The following is a 23,402-nucleotide window of genomic DNA, read 5'->3' on the forward strand; positions in this document are numbered from 1 at the left end:
CAATCATCTCACCACGCCCTTCTCCTCTCTTTATATTCCCCTCCAGTCCAGGAACTGCCAGCTGCTGAGAAGGGAGAGGAGGAAGAAGAAACTCATCGTTCCCTGTCCAGCCCCAGCCCCACACCCAGAGCAATCAACAGGTAGGCAAGCTTCAGACACTATTCAGGAGTCCCGTGAACAGCAGACAGGTTGGAGCCTGGAATGGAGGAAGAAAAATGAAAGATCAAAGGTGAAGTAGGGGATAGGGTAGAGGAGGGTTAAAAAAAAAAAAAAAAGCAGGGCCCCATGAGAAATGGAGGCAGGAAATAGTCAAGCCGAAGACTTGGGGACAGTGTGTGTGGGAGACAGTACAGATGGAATAAGAGCTAATAGTTCCCTGAGTCTTCCCAAGTAATCCTTTCTCAACCTTGTTAGGAAAGGATAGGTGTAGCAGGAAGTTAGTTCCCTGGTCCTCTTCCTGGTTCTTAGGAAAAGGTGACCTTGGGAGGCAGGCAGCGGGTGTGCTCTTCCTCCGGTGTGCTCTCGCAGCCTTCCTCTGGTATCTGTTTATTCTGTGGTTTTCCTGAGGCTGCCTCTCCTGGGTAAAATGGAGAGATTGTGTGCAGATCGAATTCAGAGAAGAGGCTGGGCAATGTCACCCCCGCCCCCCCCCCCCCAATAACCACAAAATAGACATTGGGTTTCAGATTAAACAGAAGGGGCATGGGAGAAGGGGGTTTCAGGCTTCGGGAATCCCCGTGGTGCTGTCCTCTACTTGGTGCTGAAATCTGACTACCCTCATTCTCGGTGGGCCTAAGTCCCCAGCCTCAGCGAGTGAGTCTCCGGCCTTCCTAATTACCTGGCTGGTGCTACCCAACCCCACCCCCGCACACCTAGCGCGGTGGCAGGCGGGAAGGCGGAGTCTGAGTGAGCCCCACCCCTGGAGACTGCGGCTGGGGCCTCCCTCTGCTCCGGCTGGCCGCTTGCTCGCTGCGCCTCTCCTGCAGCCTGGTTGGCACCCGCTGCCACTTCAGCTTCAGCCTTCATCGTGACCCCTATTTTGGCTTCAGCCTCGGACCCAGCTCCGGCCCTCTCACTACCCGATTGCATCCTTCCTCCTAGTTCCTGACTTGCTCCAAATCCAGTAGCTGCATCCCCAAGCCATGGCTGGTCCCTTCTCCCGTCTGTTGTCTGCCCGCCCCGGACTCAGGCTCCTGGCTTTGGCTGGAGCTGGGTCTCTCGCCGCTGGGATTCTGCTCCGTCCGGAATCTGTACGAGCTGCCAGTGAACGAAGGAGACTATATCCCCCGAGGTATCAGTGCCTGAGACGCATGAGGTTGGGGGCTGGGGTGGTGGTGGTGGTGGTGGTGATGATGGGAACCAAAGGGAGGTAGAAAGGATGACTTGAGCAATAGACAGCTCCCCCCCCCCCAAGAAGATGGATTTCTGTACAGTTTGGAGATCCCAGCCGTATAGGAGGAGTAGGGCCAAATCCGTAAGGCAAGATCATGTCTAAGAACCTGTCACCTGATGTCTCTGCCTCCAAGCCAGCTTTGGCCTGCGAAGTCTAGGTTCACCCACTACCCAAATACCTTACTGGACGACTAGAAACTACCTTTCCCCCATCTCGACCTGTTCTCCTTGTTCTTAATTCTCCTGAGCCTTTCCCCTCCCCCACCTCTACTGTTATGCTCACTAGAGAAAAGGAACTGTGTAGATCTGGGGGAATTGAGGCAGCCACAGGCAGCTAGAACTATTAGGGGGGGAAAAAAGACCCTGGAAATCCCTAAAGAGATTATCAAGATTTAGCCTACCTCTAATTCCCCCTCCTTCCAAGGAGCACAGGCAGACATGGCTCCCTGGACAGCTCACAGCTGACATCAGTAGGTCTAGTCTCCTGTGCTCTCCCTCCATGGTTACTGGGTACCCCCTTCCCAGTGCTGAGTACCCAGACCTCCGAAAACACAACAACTGCATGGCCAGTCACCTGACCCCAGCAGTCTATGCACGGCTCTGCGACAAGACCACACCCACCGGTTGGACACTAGATCAGTGCATCCAGACTGGCGTGGACAACCCCGGCCACCCCTTCATCAAGACTGTGGGCATGGTGGCTGGAGATGAGGAGACCTATGAGGTAGGGGGCCCCTCAGAGTCTCCCTGGTGACCCAAGTCACCTTCCCAGACATCCTAGTTCCTTCTTCCCCCTAAAGATCCTTCATGTCTGTTCCCTCAAGACTCTGGATTGTCGATACTCAAATTTTCCGACCCAGGGAAATCAATCTACAGTTGAAGTGTAGGAAGGAGTTTCTTCTTTTTAACCATCTCTCTCTCTTAACTCCCTCTCAGATATTTGCCGAACTGTTTGACCCTGTGATCCAAGAGCGACATAACGGATATGACCCCCGAACAATGAAGCACACCACTGACCTTGATGCCAGTAAAGTGAGCCACTTACGACACTTCTGATTTGTGTGGCCTTGTGCACAATGTTCTGTATCCAATCATTATACCTTGTTTACTGGATCATGGTTAGACTGCTGAGCTTTCGATATTGATAAGAGAAAGAACTGTATATCTCGAAGAATAGCAGATATGAAGACACAGTGGATAAGAGTGACTATATCAGGATAATGGGGTTGGGGAAAATATGATCAAAGTCCACCATGTGTATGAAATTGTAAAGGAATATTTTAAAAAGTGACTATGCCTTGGCTGAGTGTGGTGACTCACACCTGTAATCTCAGCTCTCAGGAAAGACACTCCCCCTCCAACTCAAAGAAAGGCTGTACCCAAAGTGGGAAGTTTGGAGAAATAGACCATGACGTCCTCTTCAGTTAGCATGCCTGTACAAGGTGTCCTTCCTTCCAGTGAATGCTTTATAATCCTTAAGAGCTCCCACCTGTGGTGTGTCTGTGACTTACTCATTCTTTGACTCCCCAGATCCGTTCTGGCTACTTTGATGAGAGGTATGTATTGTCCTCAAGAGTCAGAACTGGCCGAAGCATCAGGGGACTCAGTCTGCCTCCAGCCTGCACTCGGGCAGAGCGGCGAGAGGTAGAACGTGTGGTGGTGGACGCACTGAGCGGTCTGAAGGGTGACCTGGCTGGACGATACTACAGACTCAGTGAGATGACGGAGGCTGAGCAGCAACAACTCATTGATGTGAGGGGCCTTGAGACGGACCGGGGCTGTGGGAGCAGCTGATGGAAAAGGGTCAGAGGGGAGGCTGGGCCAGATAAGACAGATGGACTTGGAGAGACCCAGACGATACTGTGAGAATTCTTATGTCCAATCCCTTTATTCTCCTCAGGACCATTTTCTGTTCGACAAGCCTGTGTCTCCATTGCTGACCGCAGCAGGAATGGCTCGAGACTGGCCAGATGCTCGAGGAATCTGGTATGAGGCTGATCCGCCTTCTTTGTGTGACACACACACACACACACACACACACACACACACACACACACACGCTTCCCCTCCATCTCCCCCAGTTCTCGTCTTGCCTCTTGACCCCTTTACCTCTTCCCTCAGGCACAACAATGAGAAGAGTTTCTTGATCTGGGTGAACGAGGAGGACCACACACGGGTCATCTCTATGGAGAAAGGTGGCAACATGAAGAGAGTGTTTGAAAGATTCTGCCGGGGCCTCAAAGAGGTTGGAGAAGGGTGTGCAAGGGAGCTAAGTGGGAGGAAATGAGAAAAGCCAAAGAGTAGCATGGGTAGATTGGCTATATCATTTGTCAGCCAACCCAGGGTATTTCTGATCGTAGAAAGAGTCATTATTAATCACACAAGGACAGTAGTCATGAACCAGGGTCATCCTTGGAAAACCAGGGCATATAATTACTCTTAAAATAGGAAGAATGTCAGTAACCTAAGGAAGGAACTAAAGCATAATCTTTGCCAAGTAATGCAAAGAAGAAACCAATGATATGGCAAGCCAGTGCTAGGGTGGGTGGTGTGAGGTAGGATATGCAGCTAAGAAGAATGTTTGAGCCTGGATTGATGTAGGGGGTGAGAGATTGGTATGTTTATGATACATCACCCAGTTCTGAGCCAAGGTGGGCCTTGACGATGGGTTCTATCTAGCATTGTATCTAGGCTTTGAGCTGAGAATGGAGGAGAGACTAGGGGAGATGGAGGCTGAAATGGCTTAAGTTCTAGAATGAATGGTTCTAGATGAGAGGTTAATCTGTGGTCTTATGGATTGGGTCTCTATATTTAATTCTGTGTTAGAAACTGCCATAGATCTAATCCTTAGTGTATATTCTTTTATCTACAGTTTTATTTTTGGACTTGTAAAGAAAGAGAGCTTTGCTTTTAGATTCTAGCTGGGAAGCTTATACTATTTTTGGCAAAGGAATGGATAATGTTCTATGAGTGGGTAGAAAAATACTCTTTAATTACATGACTCAGTTTCCTCATCTATAAAGTTGAGATAATATGATTGCTTATATTTTAGGTTGTGAGGATTAAATGAAATAATGCAGGCAAAGTAACTGTCCTACAATAAGTGTTAGCTTCAGCACGATTAGTTTCAGGCTTATGATTCCTTCTGAGCTATTGAGAGTGTCATCTTTACTTATCCTGGGTAGTGGCCTTTGTGTCTATTGCTCTGACAGACCCTAGTCTCTTCAATTCTAATAGTCTAATGGTGGTTAGACTGGCTAAGGAAAGCAGGGACACCTCTGTACTCCCCCTCTCCTCACACCTGTACCTATGGATCTGGCTTCTCTGCTCTACTTTCTCATTCCTCTCCAGCTAAGAGTCTCCTGCCTCTTCCTGTGCCAACTCTTATCATCCTGTTTCTGTCCAAAGGACCCTCTGCTCTTTGTTAAAAAGATAATAGATGCATAAAGAGCTCATGAAACAATCAACCATTTATCTGTCTGTGTACCACTTCTGTTCATTCCCATAGGCCACCCTTAATGTACCATTCCCTCAAGTTTCTTCGTGAACAATCTGTTTGTCCACAATCTTATCAGTAGGCATATAGCGCAATATCAAAGTTACCTTTCATGTGCGATGACAATAATTTTTTAACAACAAAGAATATGCCATTCATCCATTCTCAAGTTTCTTGTTGTAGACATATTTCTAGAGTGTGTTTGTAAGGGCTAACTAAGAGGGATAGAGCCATCCCCGATTTTCTCACAACAGAACTTCTGTCGGCACAGGTGGAGAAGCTGATCCAGGAACGAGGCTGGGAGTTCATGTGGAATGAACGTTTGGGATACATCTTGACCTGTCCATCTAACCTGGGCACTGGACTTCGGGCAGGAGTGCACATCAAGCTTCCCCTGCTAAGCAAAGTAAAGGAGATGTGGGGTTAGAGATGGGTGTGAGTGGGAAGGAGATTGGATGGGGAGGGAGAAGGCTCTCTGAAAGGAGCCAGGCATATCATATCACAGCTAAAGGGCCAAGCGCAAGGTAGGAATAGTCTCTGCCTCTATTGACCTGCCCCTGATTTCTGTCTTGCCTATAGGATAGTCGTTTCCCAAAGATCCTGGAGAACTTGAGACTCCAAAAGCGTGGGACCGGAGGGGTGGACACTGCCGCCACGGGCAGTGTCTTTGACATCTCTAATTTGGATCGACTTGGCAAGTCGGAGGTGAGGTCTTATGAATTAAGTGGAGGAGTTGAGATAAGACAGTGAGCGAGCCTCGGGAATGTAATAGAATCTGAAGGAAAGTTCAGGTTGAGTTGGGGAGAGGAGGGGAAATACGTTTTCAGAGATGGAAGATCAGTGCTAAGAAAGAAATTCAGGTCGGGCAAGGTGGTTCATGCTTTTAAGGCGAGCAGAGGCAGGTGGATCTCTGTGAGTCTCAGGCCAGCCTGGTCTCCACAGCAAGTTCCAGGCCAGCCAGGGCTACATAGTGAGATCCTGTCTTGAAAGAAAGAAAGAAAGAAAGAAAGAAAGAAAGAAAGAAAGAAAGAAAGAAAGAAAGAAAGAAAGAAAGAAAGAAAGGAGAAGAAAAAGAAGTTCAGCTAGACTGTGGGAAGTAGAGATCAAGATGAGTGTTCTTCAGGTGGAGCTGGTACAGCTGGTCATCGATGGAGTAAACTATTTGATTGACTGTGAACGGCGTCTGGAGAGAGGACAGGATATTCGAATCCCTGCACCCCTAGTCCATGGCAAACATTAACCACCCATCCTCAGCAAATGAATCAAGAGCCCCAGGACTTCCGCATATTTAATGGTGGCCCATTCTGCTTGCCCTGGACCTGCCCCTTACTCCCTCTCCTAGTAAAGACTTCACATTATGTCCCAGCTGTCTGTGTTATTTCTGTTGGTGTGGTGAGGAGGAAGTAGGAAATGAAAAGAAACAGTGGGGTTATTCATGATGGCAAGAGACATCTATGCCAGGAGCACTGATTCTCAGGTGGGTGGTGGAATACATTACCCATATTCCTCATCCACTTACAGAGAATAACCAGAATGCACTTCCATTTACAATTTGTTCAGTATGATGTAAGTTTTCTCCCTCAGCTGAAGGAACAGTATCATAACAGGTGGCCAACAGAGCTGATGGTCAATGCCAGGGCCCAGGAGGATTGGAACCAGTCATAGAGACCCCAGGCTGAGCTTCGACCTATAATGAGACGAGGGATGGGAAGAACATCACAGTTCTGTTCCCTAGGAGCCTTTGATGCTCCGAAAGTAGCTCTCCGTGTATAAATCCCTCTACTCCAGAGATTCTCCTCTATGGGTTCTGAGGGCCGGACGGCACCAAGTTGGGACTTGGACTCTGGGTCAGTGACAGCTCATCAATCTGTGCAGCTGGTTACTTACCTCGTTGTTCTGGGATCTCCTTCCCTTCGTACTGGGCCCATGCAACTGCCTGCCGCTGCTCAGGACTCAGGTAGGCCATTTGCTCCGGTGTAACAGCCACAGCCTGAACACTGGTGAGACTGGATAGCTGGACGGGGTTGAACACCACCTAGAGGTAAGGACAGGAATCAGTACATCCACGATCCTGTTGGGCCCCTGCTCTCCCTATGGTGACTCTAGGTCCCAGTCCACCGAAACTTACTGCAAACTTGGGAGCAGGGATGACAGAAATGGCAAGAGGAGTCAGGCCCTGGATCTGTTCTCGCAGTAATGCCGAAAGAGCCAGGTCTGGGATGCCAGCTAGTGAAGGAAGCAGGAGGGCATCTAACTACCAGAATCCACCCACGATGTGGTAACAAAACCCTGACAACCAGTGACCACCAGTGGCCCGGCTGCCCCACCTGCTAGAGTGCCGATTTCAGTGAAGATCTCAGGCCCCCAGTTACTGACTGGGCCAAAGCCACCAGGCAGCACGAGGAGGTAGGCCAGAACTTCCAGCTGTTCCTCAGAACACGGGAGCTGCAGGTGGCCCAGGAAGAGAGCTGCTTGGCTGTGGAGCAGTAGGAAGAAAGGGAGAGGAATTCAGCTTTGAGGACAGAAGCTGTGGTCATAGACGGAGGGGGAGATGGCTTCACATGGACTCCCTTCCTTCACAGCGCAGCCCCTTCGTGAGCCCATCTCCACCACAGCACCCCCCCCCCCCCCGCCCCAAACCTTCCACAGGTAACCTGAACTCCCAACTGCTGATGTGCCGTAACTCCTCTGGCCGCAGTCCACAGAGTGTGTGACCGAGCGCCGTCAGATAAATGAAATCCAGGTGGCTCACGTGCCGACCACTCTGCCGCAGGAAACTGGAGACCACAGCTCGGAGCTGGTGGAGCACGGGATACAGAGATAAATCAATCTTGGGGAATTAGTGGATGGGAAATGACTAGGGGAGAGGAAGGTGCTCCCGGACTATATTGCCTTGTTCTAAACATCAAAAGATCCTGTAGCCATAGAGAAAAATCAAGGATACACCCTTGCCCTCACAAAGAGAGGAGGAGGAGGAGGAGGAGGAGGAAGGGGGCTGGAGAATACTATGTATGCAGGACCTCAGAGAATAAATCACAGAGCTTCTAAGGTCACTAGTATAGAGTATTAAGAAAAGACAAGCTGAGCGTGGTGATACTCTTGCAATCTCAGTATTTGGGAGACAGGTAGGAGGATCAGAAGCTCAAGGCTATCCTCAGCTGCATAAGAGGGTCAAGACCAAGGTGGGCTACATAAGACCCTGTCTACAAAAAACAAACAAAAACAAATCAAGAAAAGATAGAAAGAATGGCCTGAAAGGACCACAAGAGAAAATCTGTTAGGCTTGGATGGTGTAGAGGACTAGGTCTACAGGATGGATGTCTGGGGCAAGGCCAGGAAAAGAGAAGACAGTACCTGGACAGCACTCCAGCCGTCTATTTGCCCCAGGCTGCTGAGCACACCCCAATCCACCAGGGTAAGCTCCTGCAGCTCTCTTTCTCCCAGACCTCTCAGGAGCCGGCCTAGCTGCAAGATCTGCTCAGGACGGAATCCCCTGGGGGCACCCCACAACTAGGAGGAAGACAGGAATGATGTGAGTGGAAAAAGTACCAGACTGGGAGTCAACCTCAGGGTCATGGTCTTTAGCTGTGGAGGAACACCGGTCAGATCCCACTCACCTTTTTTCGGTTTCCACCACAGTAAAATGAGAGTTTCTCTGACTTAGGGGTTCTGAAAGGCTGGAGTCTCAGTAGGAAAGGAGAGCAAACTCTAGCCCATGCATCCTAAACTCTATGTGCACCAGACCCCCTGAGGCACCAGCTGAAGTGCAGATGCCAGTCCCAACTCCAGAGATTCTTAGTCTGGCACGGGACGCAGCAATCGCCTTTTAAGAACCTGTTCCCTGGACACTTTTGACAGCTCTTCAAATAGTCCCTCTGCCTATTGCACCACACTTTCTTCAGTACTGATGCCCTCTGACCTTCTACTTATAATCCAAACCTCTCACTTTCATCTTCTGCTTCCCCACCTCTTACCCAAGTCTCCGTTCCTTTGTGTCCCATATCACACCCACTCAACTTCCTCATGTTTTCACCCCTCTGGCCCTATTAGCCTCTCCATCCCTAACCTGCTTGGCCTTGCCCATGGCTGCCCGTAGTTCCTCAGGACCAAGTCCTGGATCTTCAGCAAACAGTGATAGACAATCCTCAAAGTCTGAGAGTTCCATCTCTGCGATCTGTGTGGCAGACCAGGCTGCTGGGAAGGTGCCCCGGATGTCTGCACAGTTTGGTACAGGCTCTGAAGGCAGAAGGCAGAGACAAAAGGTCAGTGTGATACTAAATTATGCCTCCAGTGATAGCTGCAGATCATTTAACCCTTGAAGGACAGAGCAGTGTGGGCATCATGGATTAAGGAATGATGACAGTGAGCATTATAGGGCTCATATGACAAGGCCATCCTTTGTTAAATGGAAGACAGAGGAGATTGCTCAGATATTTAATAAAAGAGCTGAGTCAGAACCCAGGTCTCTGGACTCATGATGTCTCCTTCTGTCTAGAGATTTCCCCAGCAGAGAGCTCCACACTTTGCCAGGCCAGAGAGAACAAGAAAACGGAATTCTGGGCTAAATTGTTGTTTTGTTTTGTTTTGAGACAGGGTCTCATGTAGCCCAGGTTGGCCTTAAATCTGCTACATAGCTAAGGTTGACCTTGAATTCCTGGTCATCCTGCCTCCACTCCCAAGTATTGAGATGACAGGTGTGTATACCATCACACCCAACTTTAAACATTTAATGGGTTATAAACTCCCAGGATTATAGACCCTTACAACTACAAGAGACCTTGAATACCATCTTCTAACCCTTGTGCTTTACTGATGACCAAAGCCTAGAGAGCAGGAAATCTGCTCAGCGGGTCCAGCACACCTAGAGCCCAGCCTCCCATCCCACTGTGGTGCCAGTGACAGAACCCAGGGCCTTGTAAATGGCAGCCAGAGCTCGGCCACCCACAGTCACCCATCCAGGCTTCCAATTCCGTCGTTTGCCTTGATGCCTTCTCCCACACCCCCTGCTGGAGTATTTGGGGAGCTTCACCTGGGAGCCCCTCGGCAGCTGACTGCACAATTCCGGCTACTAGAGCTGCTTTCTTGTGGGCAAGCTGTGGTCCTCTGCACAGATGTCCCACTCCGCTCTGCTCCCAGCTCTGCTGCTTTTCTAGAAGCCGCTCCAAGGTCTCCGGGCCCAAAGCCTCCTGCGGGAGAGAGTAGAGGGGAGGAGAAGCGATCTGGCAGGCAGGGCCAGGAGCTGGATTTTCAAGATCCTTCCATCAGGGCTGGGGGCTCATGATTGCAATGCTGAAGCAGGACTGCCATGAATTTTAAGCCCACCAGGGCTACAGAATGAGTTCAGGCCAGCCTGACTCTCTCAAATAAGCACACAAAACTGAGAACGAAAGCTACAAACAAGCCCTGCCTTTGTTTAGCAGTCTCCTCAGACACAGACTGTGCTTCCTTTGCCCTCCATGACCTAACTCCCAGCCACCGCTCAGTCTCCTTGTTCCTTCACCTCACCCTGGGGATCAAGGAAATCGCCTCAGTAGGCAGAGTGAATACGAGGCGTCCAGCTTGCTCTACTTCATCTTGGCTCCACAATTCTGCTTTCCTGGGGGGGGGGGGACAGATGAGACAGCACAGAGTTGAGTGAACTGTGAGGAAAATAAGACATTCTGAGACTGGGGACTCAGGGTACCTTTAAAGCACATGGAATGGGATGCCACTGTGACTGATGGTCAAGGACCTGGGTATAGGATGTTACCAAAGTGCCATACCCAAGAACAGGCTCCTGCAACAGCAGCTGTCCCAGCTCTGTGGCAAAGGTCTCTCCTAGGCAGAAGCCCTGCAGCTGACTGAGATGGGACAGGAGAACTGGTAAAGGGATCCGTCGTGTGCTCTCTATTCCCAGGAATCCAACCAAGGGGCCCAGTGTATTCAGTACGTCTTCAGAGATCGGGGTCTCCTTTGGAGCCTGGAGAGAGGCATCAAGCCTTGGACAACGCACCTGATCCAGAGTACCAGACTCCTTGATCACGATACCAAGTCCCTTGACCCTCCCTCCCCTCCTACTTCCAACTCAGCCCCCATGAAGGCCATTGCTCGTTTGCTGTTTTGTTTTGTTTTTTTCCAGAGCTGAGGACCGAACCCAGGGCCTTGCACTTGCTAGGCAAGCGCTCTACCACTGAGCTAAATCCCCAACCCCTTGTTTGCTGTTTTAAATAGTGAGTGAGCTCAGACAGAAGCAGATAGAAAGACGGAGAGGCAGACTGAAACAGGAAGCAGGTTGATCAAAAAATTGAGAGGCAGATCTAGAAGCCAAGGCCGGTAGGTAGGTTAGCAGTCTAAGGCTTGGGCCTAGAAGTGAAAGAGCACTATTGGAGGGGCAAGGATCATAAAGGACCTGAGTCTGATGGGGAAGACACTTACCAGGTTTTTCAGTGCCCGCTCTGCCAAGGCTGCCTGGTGGAGTGGGGTCAGTGTCAGCAGCTGCTCTGGAGCACTGTGGACGAACTCTACCACCAACATGATGGAATCATCGGACAATCTGTCCATCAGCTGGATCCTATTATTGAAATTTGACCGTGGTGACATTCAAATGGAACTGAGCGAGCCTGAGAAGGGATCGTCAAACCTCACCTTCCTAATGTAAGACCTGAACCTGTGACTCTACACAGAACTGATATTCAGCAGTCCTGAGCCAGCTCCCACCATGTACTTGAAGGGAGAGCACAATGATAGTGGCTATCTCTAGCTGTCCTTTGAAACAGTCCTACCTGATATGATGCGCTCAAAAGCCCCAGATATTAACCACTGTTCAAATCTCTTAGCATTTGTTCAAAGTGAGGAACTCCAGTTTTCTGACTCATGGTCCGAGGTCTTTTACCTCAGCTGGGTTCTTGGAGTTCTACATTATCTTAGAGAATCAACATAGATAAAGAGATTTAAATGGCCTTTAAAAGAAATAAAACAGAAATCAGAAGTGGTACCTGTACTCTATATAGAAAAGGGCCAAATGGATGAGAACCAAAATCTAGAGGGAAGCTTGCAAACACGTATGTATGGGAATTAACTGCTTTCACAAGTGTCACATCTCCAGGAGGTCTTTAATCCCAGCCTTTCCCTACGCTCACTTGCAGCTCAGATGACAAGCGGCTGGAGAAGCACATGGGTAAGGTACTCATAAACTAGAGGCTGGAGAGATGGCTCAGTGGATAAGAGCACTGGCTGTTCTTCCAGAGGACCAAAGTTCAATTCCCAGAACCCACATGGCAGCTACAACCATCAGTAACTCCTGTTCCAGGGGATCCAACACTGTCTTCTGGCCTCTCTGGGTATCAGAATGTACTTGGTGTATAGAAATCCATGCAGCAAAATAACCATACACATAAAATAAAATAATAAATTATTAAAGCTCTAAAAAAAAAAGTTGAGTGTAGTAGCACATGCCTTCAATCCTGGTACTTTGGAGCCAGCCTGGTCTACACAGTGAGTTCCAGGCCAGTGAGAGCTACACAATGAGACCCTTTTAAAAAGATACTAGTAAACCGGAATCTCTGGAATGGGGGACCTCTCACCTAGCCTTCTCTCCCTCTATTCATACTTGAATCTGCTTTCTAACATTCCTTCCGTGGGTTTGGAGAACATCCAGCTTAGGTTTGGAGAACACAATGATCAGGAACTCACTACTTCAATTGCATTCAAGTGCAAAAAAAAAAAAAAGAAAAAAATCTGATTTTTACCTTGTGAATCCTAGTCTTGTCCCATGGAGCCACTCACAAATAACCCTATACACTTTCTATTTGAAAGCTTCTTGGGGTCTTGGAGGCTTTTTAACACACTTCATCCCTGCCCCCCATCCACTCCTCTGAACATACTGAAAACATAGTGCACTAATCAGATTACAATCCTCTAGGACACAAAAAGACCATTTCCTCCTTCATTTCAGTTACTACACATCCATTAATATAGCCTAGATTTTTTTCCCTAAATTCACCTCATGGCCACAACACAGCATTGCTAGCCTTAGCTATCTTGTGCCAGGGCCACCCTTGGGAGCACATGGACATGAGAAACAACTTTGAAAGAGTCCTGTTTGGGACTGTAGATGACGTCAGGAAAGCACTAGACAAAAAGCTACCTCTTCTGGGTATTTCCCAAGAGGGAGTCAAAGGTGAGCACCCTGAGGCCCCCATATCTCCAGGCATGCACTCACGGTAAGTCCAGGAGCAGCCGTGTGTCAAGCTCACTCAGTTCTGGCCCCAGGGTAGTTAGCTCTGGCTCTGGCATTGTCATTCTCCGCTGTAACTCTGCCCAGATACAGGCCCGCTGGGAGGTATTGGATAGAGAAGGCAGGGTCAAGACAGAGCTGAGCATGGCGGCCGGGATCCTGAATCCAGGGTTCAAGCCTCTCACTAACGTTGAAGACATTCTCTTACCAGGCTCCCTCGGACACCAGTGGGCAGTTGGTAGAGCATGTGTACCACAGCAAGGAAGTCTACCATTGAGCTGATCTGCTGCAGAAACTCACAGGACATGCCCCCTGCCAGGTTGCCCAGAGCCCTGTGGGCATGTGAGTGGGAAGATGCTCTTTAACACATGTAATAGCCTGCCTGATCCTTAATATCAGCGCCCTCAACACAAAGACAGATGTTCATTGACAGTCATTTACAGCTTGTGAAATGTTTGTACGTAGATAACATCATTGGCTTCCCATAACATCATCACTGTTTAAGCAGCGAGAAAATAAAGATCTACAAAGGTCAAGGGATATTCTTAACATCAGTCTACTAGAAGTAAGTTGAGACTAGAGCTATGTCTTCAGATTCCAAAGTCCCTGGTTCTTTTACTGTAGGTGTAAGTAAAGTGATACCTGCTTCTTTCTCTAGTGGCTCTAAAGTCACCTTGAATTAAATTAAGAACAGCAAATGTCTATTAGGAGTCTCTACTGGGCCAGGTACTGCGTTAAAGATATTATATGCCTTACTCTCATTCAATTTTCACAATAACTTTATTTTAATTCTCATTATATAAAAGGAAAAATCTGAAGCTTAGAGTGACTTAGAGACTTGACTCTAGGTAACAAAGATGTGGCGTGAGCCCAAGTTTTTGGAGTCCCACGGCAGTAATTGGGATAGCTGTGGTACTGCAGAAAGGAAGGAGGAAAGCGAGGGAAGGGAAGAAAACCAGAATGCTGGCAGGGCTGGAAAAGTAGCCCATCCCTGTCTCTCAATCACACAGTGCCAGGTGTAGAGTGAGCACGTAATAACAACAACAACAATAACAATAATAATAATGCCACCTGAATCAAACCAACTGTCCAACCCAAGCTACTCACTGCAGGTTCCTGAGGGTCAGGTTGGTGGGCACTTGCATCTTCTTCCAGAGAAACTGTGCCTATGGACAGACAACAGAGGAAACAGCTTCCCAGCAGAGGCACTGTCCCGAGGACCTCAGAGGTGAGCATGAGGCCATATTTCTTCACTTTGTGATGCCCACCAGGCCCCCCTTTCCCAAAGTCCTACTCCCTTCTGAGAGAGAGAGAGAGAGAGAGAGAGAGAGAGAGAGAGAGAGAGAGAGAGAGAGAGAGAGAGAGAGAGACCAGTGATAGGGGATAAGGTATCTGAGCAAGGGCCGAGTAAAGGAAGTGGAGAAGACAGAGAGGGCGTCCTAAGGCCAGAAGAAAGCGGTACCTGCTGCTCAGACCAGGGCAGCTGCCGATAGCGCCTCCGGTTTGCCAGAAGAGCCGCGGTGTCCAGTTGTAGCAGCTTTAGTGGGAGCAGGGGAAGCAGGCAGTCTGGCCAAGTGGTGGGGATGGGCTGCTGGCAGCGGTGGGTAGAGCAGTGGGTAGAGCAGTTCGGTGATAGGTGAGAGGGTCTGCACTAGCCCTCAGCGATGGGCAGAAAGGGATCAAAGCCAGCATGGGGTGGAAGGGCATTTGCCGTGGCAGCAATGAATACCTAGGTCCCGCACACCGCAGGCTATTGCGGTTTGGGTTGCGCTAGTTAAGACACCTGATGAACAGAAGTCCCCTAGCTTCTCTCAGCCTTGGTCTTTTCATCTGAAAGCAGGAGGTTGGCCTGGAAGATCTCAGGCCTTCTGGCTTTGACAGTGTAGGATAATGGGAGCAGTAATGTTCTGCATCAGGACCTGGGATGCTGTTACCATCTAGGTGGGCACAGAGCTAAACCTGAACTCTCGGGGCCACCGTAGGGGGAGTGTACGAAGCAACACCAGCCAGTTGAAACCACCCAGAACACGGAGAGGTGCTCGGTCTGGAGACCCCACACATACCTGACCCGGAATGCACACAGTTGTGCCAGCACCTGTTGCACCCATACTTTTAACACCATCTTTTACCTGCACAAAAATTAGTAGTATCTGGGTGCGTGCTTGCATGAGTGTGTGCATGCCTATGTGGTCTCTGGCCACAAGGAAGATGCCCACCCCCTATGTACCATGCATCTTCTGCTTATCTCATTCTCCTGTTCACGTACCCGAAAGGTCTGCAGGAGTGCAGCAGTCTGGCAAGCTGAAAGCCTTGACAGCTCAGGGCCCAGGCAGGAACAAGCCCCAAGCAGAATTCGCTTAGGGATGGCCTGGAGTGTCTGGGGGCTGAGACCTGGCAGCAGAGGATGCAAGGAGCAGAGTTCCTCCAGGGATAGCTAAGGAACAAGAGACAAGAGTTCTGAGGAAGGGGGCAGGATGTTGGGAAGACAATAACTCTGTACAGTTGGGCAATAGGTATGAGGGGAGCTGAGAGAGAGAGAGAGAGAGAGAGAGAGAGAGAGAGAGAGAGAGAGAGAGAGAAAGAGAGAGAGAGAGAGACGCGATGCAAGAGCCATGGGACTAGGGCACAGAGCCTCTAGGAGACACAGAACTTGATGCTACTCACATCGTGCCTAGGGAGGAGCCTTCCAAACAGCAGAACAGCCTGGAATGGAATGGAACGGGAATCAGCGGCTCTTAGCTCCCATTAGCCAAGTCTCAAAAGGTCCCAGACCTGCCCTCTAAAGCTTCCAGTTCCCTCTCAGCCACCCCAGGGACCAACCTCTCTGAAGGTCCTTCTTGAGCTGAGAAAGGGGAAGGAGGAATGTCTTGTTTACCTTCAGCATTTCCCAGGGAAAGGAAGGGCTGATCATATCTCTACCTGGGATTCTCATGACTGGGGCTTCAGGGAGTAAGACAAGCCCACCTGGGCAGGTGTGACACTGGCTCCCTGTAGGGCAGGAAGCATGGCTCTGAGCTGGGGCTCTGACAGTTCCTGCAGGAAGCGGAGGCCCAGCTGGGAAAAGAGAGGTGCCCAGACCCGCAGCTCTCGAGGGCTTAAGACAGCACCTCCAGATGAACGCAACAATCCCAGAAGTTCATATGCCACCTGTAACGAAGGAAGACTTGGGACTGGGGAGAAAACACAGCTGAATCCAGGACTGTCTTCCCAAACTCACATCTGCATTTCCCAGGGCTTGGACTAGTCCTTGGAACCAGGGAGACCAGAGTAGAACTGGTCCAAGATGACGAAAGGAGTCATTGGGTAGGGTTAGGAAGAGGCGAGAAGAGGCCAGAATGAGTAGGCACTAAGGAACGGAGATGGCAGAGAGTGGGATCGGGAACCCACACCACTGTGCTTAACCCTGGTTGGTGCAACCGGGAAAGTCACTCACACAGTCCCTGGGGAAGTCTGGAGTCTTTCAGATTTGTACCAAGGGGCTTACCCGTCCTTCTGGGCGGAGGGTCCCATTGGCCGCACATTCCAGCAGGCCCTGTTCCACAGGCCCCAATGGGTCACTCAGGGGCACCAGACTCTGTAACTCCTCAGGACTCAGGAAACATGCGAGGGACCCAAGCCTGAAGGGGGCATGAAGTTGGCCTCGATGTGGTCACTGATACTAGTACCCAGGCACGGACTATTTGGTACATAGAGTAGGCATGTAAACTAAACTGGGAAATGTGAGCGCCATATATCAGTTTCTGTCTCAGAGCCCCTAGACTGCCAGGGCCGTGTTCTCCTCTCTTGCCCCTTCCCTCCTAGGATACTATCCCTGCTTCTACACCACCTCCCTGCTGGCCATGGTCACTGACTCCCCAACCACTCACCTACGCACTTGCTCCTCACCGTCCTCCATGCTCTGGTTCACTAGGCTCCGAAGCACGTGTCGGGCATGCCCTGGCCCAAGACCTGCCACTGGCCAGATACCCTCCAGGGCCTGGATCTGAGATGGGGAAGGAGAGGTGGGGTAATGGTGAGACCGGGAGCCCACTGGGAAACATGCTGCTGACTCCCATCCCACCTTGAGGAGGATGGCACCGTCAAACAATGATGACTCTCATACCTGGTGAGGGCTGAGCTGTAGAAAGTTCTCCAGGGGGAGATGGGGAAGCAGAGGCAGCACCGCCCACAGCAGCTCCTGGGGCCAATCAGGCACTTCTCCAAACAGCTCAGGGGCCAGCAGGCGCTTAGCCAGGGCCTCCTTCTGTTCAGGCTTCATTCCGGAGCTGTGATCCCGGATGGCAGCCAGGCTAAGGAGAGTAACGGGGTCTCAGCGTTTCTCTTACACACTCTCTGCTGCAGTCTTGTCACGGTGGACGGGAAGGAGATGCTCCCTGGTTTAACGGGAGATCTGGAGGAGCTCTAACGGGGATCTCTGGAGGTGGACAGGCTTGACTTGACCCTGACAGGGGCAGGAGTGGTTCTTACACGCTGTCGTTGGCCAGAAGGGACGGTGGGAAGCGCATCAGGTCAGGGACAGCCAGGAAAGGGATGAGTGGTGACAAGTCAATGAAGAGCTGGGAGGTGAGACGTGGGTACCGCTGGAGCAGCAAGGCTGTCAGGCGGCCCACGGCCTGCTCCTCGGATGGCGGAACCTGTAAGAACACAGAAACGGCCGCTGCCTCCCAGGGCATTCCGTGTCTTCTGCCACCTCCTCTTTGGAGTTCCTCTTGTCACTTTAGCGACCCCCCAGAACACCAGGGTCTGGGAAGCTTTGATCCCTTCTTTATCCCTTCCATCCTTGTTCCCCTCCCCGCTACGCCCACCTTCAGCTGAGCCCAGGAACGATGCATGAGCGTCAGGAAGCCCTGTGCAGCCTCCATCTCCGCTGAAAGCACCAGCTGCTGGAGATCTTCTGGAGGCATGTGAAGGTAGGCCTGGGAACGGGAGGCAGTGGCGGGTATGACTTCAGTGAGCCGAGACCTCAAGCCACGCTGCCCCTCAGCCACCCACGTGCCCCTCCACCTGCTACCTGCACTAGGATCTTCAGGGCCCAAACACTCTTCTCTCTCTGGAGTAGATCCCACAGTACAGGCTGGGGGGAAGAAAATACAGGAAGAGAGCTGGCTCTCTGATCCTCCTAAAGCCTGCCCAGGGACTTCAGCTCAGCTTGTGGGGGCACTTGCATGCCCTTCCTCTGAAGTTAGCATGTGTGTCTCTTCAGATGGTAGGCCCCATTAAGTCTGGGACCATGTCCTAACTTTTCTCTTACGGTCTTCCGTGCCAGGCTTATAGTTGGCTCCACAAATACGTGTAGGCCTCAACCAAACTACAATCACTCCGTCTAATTCCATTTCACTCAGTCTAGGGCTTGAAAAAAGTGGTCCTAACACGAACCAACAAAATCTCACAAAGTACCTTTACATAATAGATATTCAATGAATTAAAGATGAAATTTAACACATTGTAAGCTCCTCTGTCGCACAGAGGAGCTACAACAGGAAACATCACTTGCCTGAGGTCACAATCATTTATGTGATAGATGAACCTAAACAAAGTCTTCTGATTTGTAGTCCCTTCAATCTTCCTTTTTCATTCTTACTTTCCAACCCACAATTCTCACTTGTTAGGGAGAGAATTAAAAATCTTTTACTTCCTGGAGCACAACACGGGAGAGTCACAGAGTGTGACAGAATAATGAGATGGAGTTTATTGTATGTTTATGAATCACGCGCTAGGCTAAGCCAGCAGCATGTAGCATTCCACAGAGTCTTTGCAATGACTCTAGGGTTAATATTGTGCTACACTCAGTTTATAGATGAGAAGACAGAGTGACCTGCCTGAGGTTGGAAGCCCAAGCCTGTCCAGCTCCACAGGTATGTGCTTAAATCACTCTGAGTACTACACCCTCCTCTTCTCTATATTAGAAAACGTTCCTGAGTCCCTTCTCTTGCTCCAGGGGCTTTTACAGAGGCAGTTCACTCACACTGAAGCAGGACAGAAGCTCCATCTTGCTCATACCAGAGCTGAGACTGACAGTGGACTCCAAGCCTGGTGGGGTTGGCTCTTCTCGGGCCAGGTACTCCCCAACCGTCCTCAGTACACTTCTGCGGCCCTCTGGGCGGAAGGCATCCCAGAAGGAACAGTTGTCTGGGAGACTAGAGAGCAGCAGAGCTTGGCCCAGCATCCCCTGAGTCTCAGTACCCCCAGCCCCTGGACCCAAGAGGAAAGTCAGTAAGCGCAGGAGATAATGCAGGCGTGTGGGGTGGGCAAGGGCTGGCACAGAGGACTGACAGCGTGGCAACTGGGATAACATGCCAAGCAGAAAGGGACCAGGAGCCAGACAGAGCGGTGATGGTCCCAGAGGCGGCAGGGAAGGCAGCAAAGGCCCCAGCATGCCTTCTAGAAAGCAAGTGTCATTGCCTCCACGACTTATTCGGCACTGGCCTGCTAGCCAAGCCCAGAAGGGGACCAAGGCCTCATACATGGTGTCGTTGGCGCAGACCATGAGCAGGAAGCTGCCCCCGTCTGGGCAGCGTTCTCCACAGGGTCCAACGCGGCAAGGTGGGAAGTCAGTGGGATCCAAAGTCGGGCCCTGACACACGTGCTGAACCCAAGCCTGGTTTCGGGGGGGCACAGCCTGCAGACTCTCCTCCACACACAACCGTTCAGCCCACAGTGTCTCATTCTCCAGGAAGCAACCCCAGAATATGTCTGGGGTAAGGGGCACAGGGACCAAGCCATCCGGGCAGCTGGTGGGGGGTGGGAGCAGACCAGCACAGAGTTGCTTTACCAAGCGACGATTAGGGCCAGACAGGGCAGAAAACGAGAGGTTGCCGCAGATCATATCCAGAAATTGATCAGGAAACTGATCGTGGCAGGCTTGGAGCCAACCTTGGGCACGGGGTGCCCATGAGACTGCATACCATACAGCCGTCTGGCAGATGACGGCTGTGCTAGGAGGGGGCTGTGGGGTGGCAGGAGGGGGCGGCGGGGTGGCCGGAGGGGGCGGTGGGGTGACAGGAGGGGGCGGCGGGGTGGCAGGAGGGGGCGGCGAGGTGGCCGGAGGGGGCGGTGAGGTGGCCGGAGGGGGTGGTGAGGTGGTCGGAGGGGGTGGTGGGGTGGCAGGTTTGATGTGCTGGCAGAGCAAGTAGATAGAGAAGTTGGAAATGCTGTAGGGTGGCTCTGGGCCTGAGTGGTTCTCGCAGAGGGCCTCCACGGAGATGGCTCGCCGCCGCCGCTGCCGCTGCCGCTGCCGCGGGCTGATGTGAGCTACAGGCTGGGAAGCCCTGGGCAGAGGCACACCTGTGCTCAGGCAGTGCAGGAGGGCAGGGGGTGGAGGTGGTGATCCAGACAGAAAGCCCAGCGCTTGGGCATCCCAGGAAAGGTTGTTCCGCATGCCCCTGGGTGCACAGGGAGGAGCAAGCAGGACGCGATCAGCCCACATTTCCTCCAGTTGAAGGTTTTGAACCTAGCTCAGAGCTCTGCAGGGGGTGTGGCAAGCATGAGCTTTTCCTAAAGTCAGCTTCCTGAGAACATAGGTATCACTGTCTTGAACACTAGGATGGAGGGAAGGACAGAAATCTTCGCTGCCAAGGCACAAAATCGCCGGGGACAGCCCACTCCCGGCCACATGGTCCCACGCTTCTTCCTTTCTTCCTCTGGTTTTAGGTAGCTTAAACACAACCCTTGTTTGGCCTCATATCAGGAAATCATCCTGACAACCGAATATGCCTAATTGTACTCTGGCACTGTTGTACAGAATAGAGGGGACCAGTCGTCTGTGCCCCCCACCCAGCCCCATCTTTGCTAGTTAACATGTGTTACACACTAGATGGCAGACAGTCTAAGTTTATACTTTATCACCTCTCTGAGACAGGGTTTCTCTGTGTAACCCCGGCTGTCCTGGAACTCACAGTTCAGGCTGACCTTGAACTCAGAGATCCGCCTGCTTCTGCTGCATGAGTGCTGGGACCATGCCCACCTTTTTTAAACTCCTCACAGCAACTCTACAGTAGTGATGCCTTTGTTTTACAAATGGGCAGAGTGATGGGTCCAAGGTCACATGACAATGAAGGGGAGTTGAAAACCAACCCAGGTGTCACACTCCAAAGCTACTAATCCACACTCTTCCTATTGATTTCTGTCTAAATTCCGGGGGCTAATCCCTTCAGTGCTCTACCTACAGCTTGCTCAGACCCAGCTCCCCAGATCTAGAGGTCTCCTGTTACTTACCACAGGAGCAGCTGTTGAAGGTTCCCTAGGAGGGAAAGAGCGAGGAAGAAAACAACCCTGATCATGGCTTCTCCCCCTGCTGCATCCCGGCCCTAACCCTGGCGGCACTTACCTCCCTGGCACTGCCCATTGGCATCAGGCTCTGGCTGTCCCATAATAGAAAAGACCTCATCTTGCAGAGAGTGAGTGACGCGGAGGAGCCCCTCCTGGAAGGCAGCATAGAGGGGGGCCCCCACGGTGCGTAGCAGGCCACCCCACAGAGCCTCCTCAGAGCCCAGGTCTCCTGTTGGGGTAAGCAAGCCCAACAGACCCTGCAAAAAGTGAGGCGCTGTCTCTCTCCCATCAAGGCCTGTGGCATTGGTTGGGTCCGCACTGGGCTGCAGCTGCACCAGGGCCTGCCAGCGAGTACCCTCTAATAACAACGTCAGAGAAGGCAGCCAGTCAGCAGCCAGGACACAGTCAGAGGGCCCATCACGGGTGCAGGGGGGCCTTGTGGGAGCAGGGGGGCCTCCAGGAACTAAAGCTCCCAACAGCGCCTCTACAAGTCCACCCAGTACACCTGCCTGGTGCGCCAAAAAGTCCCGGGGAGTCTGCTCCTGGCCCAGGAGCGCCAGCACGTCTCCCAGAAGCCCTAGCATTGGCTCCCAGTCTGGGCTACCTCTCAGTGCCACGAGGAAATCATGGAGTCGAAGCGCAGGGGGCTGGAGAGGTGGGGGCTCTCCCACTGGTCCCTCCCCCATCCTCCCAAGCTCAAAAGAAGAAGAAATGTTGGCCAGGAATGCAGAGAACCGTGACTGGCTGAGGGACCGCTGAGGTGCTTGGTCCAGAGTGGAGATGAATGACTTCAGGAGGGAGAGAGCAGGATCCGAAGACTGAGGCCCAGGAGGGACCAAAGTCACTATAAGAGAGATGAGAAATCACTAAGGGAGAAAAGCCTAAAGCCCAAAGTAGCTCTTCCCCTCTTTACTTCTGAAGATAAAGTGAAATGAGGCAGGCATGAGCCTACAGCAGTGTTTCTCAACCTGTGGGTCGTGACCCCCTCTGCAAGGGTTGCCTAAGACCATCGGAAAACATAGATATTTACACTATGATTCATAACAGTAGCAAAATTATAGTTATGAAGTCACAATGAAAATAATTTAATGGTTGGGGGGGTCACCCCAACAGGAGGAGCTGTATTAAAGGGTTGACGGCTTAGGAAGGTTGAGAACCACTGTTCTACAGTAAGTCTTGGCCTGCTTCCTGAACCCTTAGTGCCACGTGTGGCATCAATCTCTGCCTTCTTCCTTGTCCTTTCAGCCTTTATGTAACTGGCTAACTTCCACACTATTCCTTGTAGACTCCCCCCCCCCCCCCCCCCCCCCCCCCCCCCCCCCGAGACAGGGTTTCTCTGTGTAGCTTTGGAGCCTGTCCTGGAACTCTCTCTGTAGACCAGGCTGGCCTCGAACTCACACTGTCTCTGCCTTCCGAGTGCTGGGATTGAAGTCATGCGCCACCACCACCCCGGCTACTTATAGACAAGGATTCTCTATGTAATCCAGGCTGGACTCAATCTCAATCCTCTGCCTCAGAGCACTGGGCTAACAGACACAAGCTACCATATTCAGCTAACCTACACTCTCTTCTTATTAAAGGGAAAGGTGGGGCCGGGGAGATGGCTCAGTGGGTAAAGGCATCTGTTGCCAAGCCTGGCGACCTGAGTTCAAACCCCAGAACCCACCTGGTGGAGGAGAGATTCAAATTCTGCTGTTGTCCTTACCTCCTCCTGTGTGCCATGGTGCCTTGTGTGTGCACACAGAGTTTTAAAAAGAGGGGAAAGCTCTGTCTGTCTGTCTGTCTGTCTGTCTCTCTCTCTCTCTCTCTCTCTCTCTCACACACACACACACACACACACACACATGCACGCGCGCTTGCACACGTCCACGAGTTTTTAAAAGATGGGAAAGGTTATTCTCCTTCATCCCCAGCCTACTCCATGTTCTCACCTTTGTGTGAGACCAGCAGTAGCAGCAGCAGCAGCCGGAACCAGCAGCTCAGAGCCATGTTTCCAGGCACACCCTGGTCCTACAGGCGAGTGCTGGTTAT

General features: G+C 51.3%; 2 protein-coding genes across 2 annotated transcripts; one reads left to right on the forward strand and one right to left on the reverse strand.

Annotated features, from left to right (window-relative positions):
- Positions 1-6,253, forward strand: Ckmt1a (creatine kinase, mitochondrial 1A). The gene is made up of 10 exons (XM_059261246.1): positions 1-140; positions 1,102-1,291; positions 1,918-2,116; positions 2,329-2,424; positions 2,923-3,144; positions 3,293-3,378; positions 3,514-3,637; positions 5,160-5,294; positions 5,468-5,593; positions 6,012-6,253. The coding sequence occupies exons 2-10, from the start codon at positions 1,143-1,145 to the stop codon at positions 6,126-6,128; spliced, it is 1,254 nt and encodes a 417-aa protein (XP_059117229.1). The 5' UTR covers positions 1-140; positions 1,102-1,142; the 3' UTR covers positions 6,129-6,253.
- Positions 4,595-23,360, reverse strand: Strc (stereocilin). The gene is made up of 30 exons (XM_059258931.1): positions 23,303-23,360; positions 21,430-22,224; positions 21,318-21,342; positions 19,069-20,485; positions 18,115-18,177; positions 17,909-18,019; positions 17,571-17,737; positions 17,206-17,392; positions 16,970-17,085; positions 16,588-16,720; positions 16,068-16,250; positions 15,768-15,806; positions 15,370-15,537; positions 15,167-15,232; positions 14,566-14,691; positions 14,211-14,269; positions 13,312-13,435; positions 13,089-13,201; positions 11,303-11,438; positions 10,651-10,847; positions 10,394-10,484; positions 9,918-10,074; positions 8,955-9,124; positions 8,243-8,398; positions 7,543-7,685; positions 7,216-7,364; positions 7,017-7,114; positions 6,776-6,923; positions 6,408-6,575; positions 4,595-5,285 (listed from the first exon to the last, which is right to left on the reverse strand). Exons 1-29 carry the CDS (start codon positions 23,358-23,360, stop codon positions 6,487-6,489), a joined length of 5,484 nt encoding a protein of 1,827 aa, XP_059114914.1. The 3' UTR covers positions 4,595-5,285; positions 6,408-6,486.
- Positions 23,361-23,402: the final 42 nt, after the last annotated feature.

Source organism: Peromyscus eremicus, chromosome 4 (genome assembly GCF_949786415.1).
Source record: "Peromyscus eremicus chromosome 4, PerEre_H2_v1, whole genome shotgun sequence".
NCBI lineage: Eukaryota > Metazoa > Chordata > Mammalia > Rodentia > Cricetidae > Peromyscus > Peromyscus eremicus.

Excerpts from the sequence above, each read along its gene's own strand:
- Ckmt1a (XM_059261246.1), top strand. The coding sequence starts at position 1,143 with ATGGCTGGTCCCTTCTCCCGTCTGTTGTCTGCCCGCCCCGGACTCAGG. Across the intron at positions 2,117-2,328 it reads GAGATGAGGAGACCTATGAG|ATATTTGCCGAACTGTTTGA; the intron begins GTAGGGGGCCCC and ends ACTCCCTCTCAG. Across the intron at positions 3,638-5,159 it reads TCTGCCGGGGCCTCAAAGAG|GTGGAGAAGCTGATCCAGGA; the intron begins GTTGGAGAAGGG and ends CTGTCGGCACAG.
- Strc (XM_059258931.1), bottom strand. The coding sequence starts at position 23,360 with ATGGCTCTGAGCTGCTGGTTCCGGCTGCTGCTGCTGCTACTGCTGGTC. Across the intron at positions 20,486-21,317 it reads CTTCAACAGCTGCTCCTGTG|GGGCATGCGGAACAACCTTT; the intron begins GTAAGTAACAGG and ends CTGTGCACCCAG. Across the intron at positions 9,125-9,917 it reads AGCTGCCGAGGGGCTCCCAG|AGCCTGTACCAAACTGTGCA; the intron begins GTGAAGCTCCCC and ends TTCTGCCTTCAG.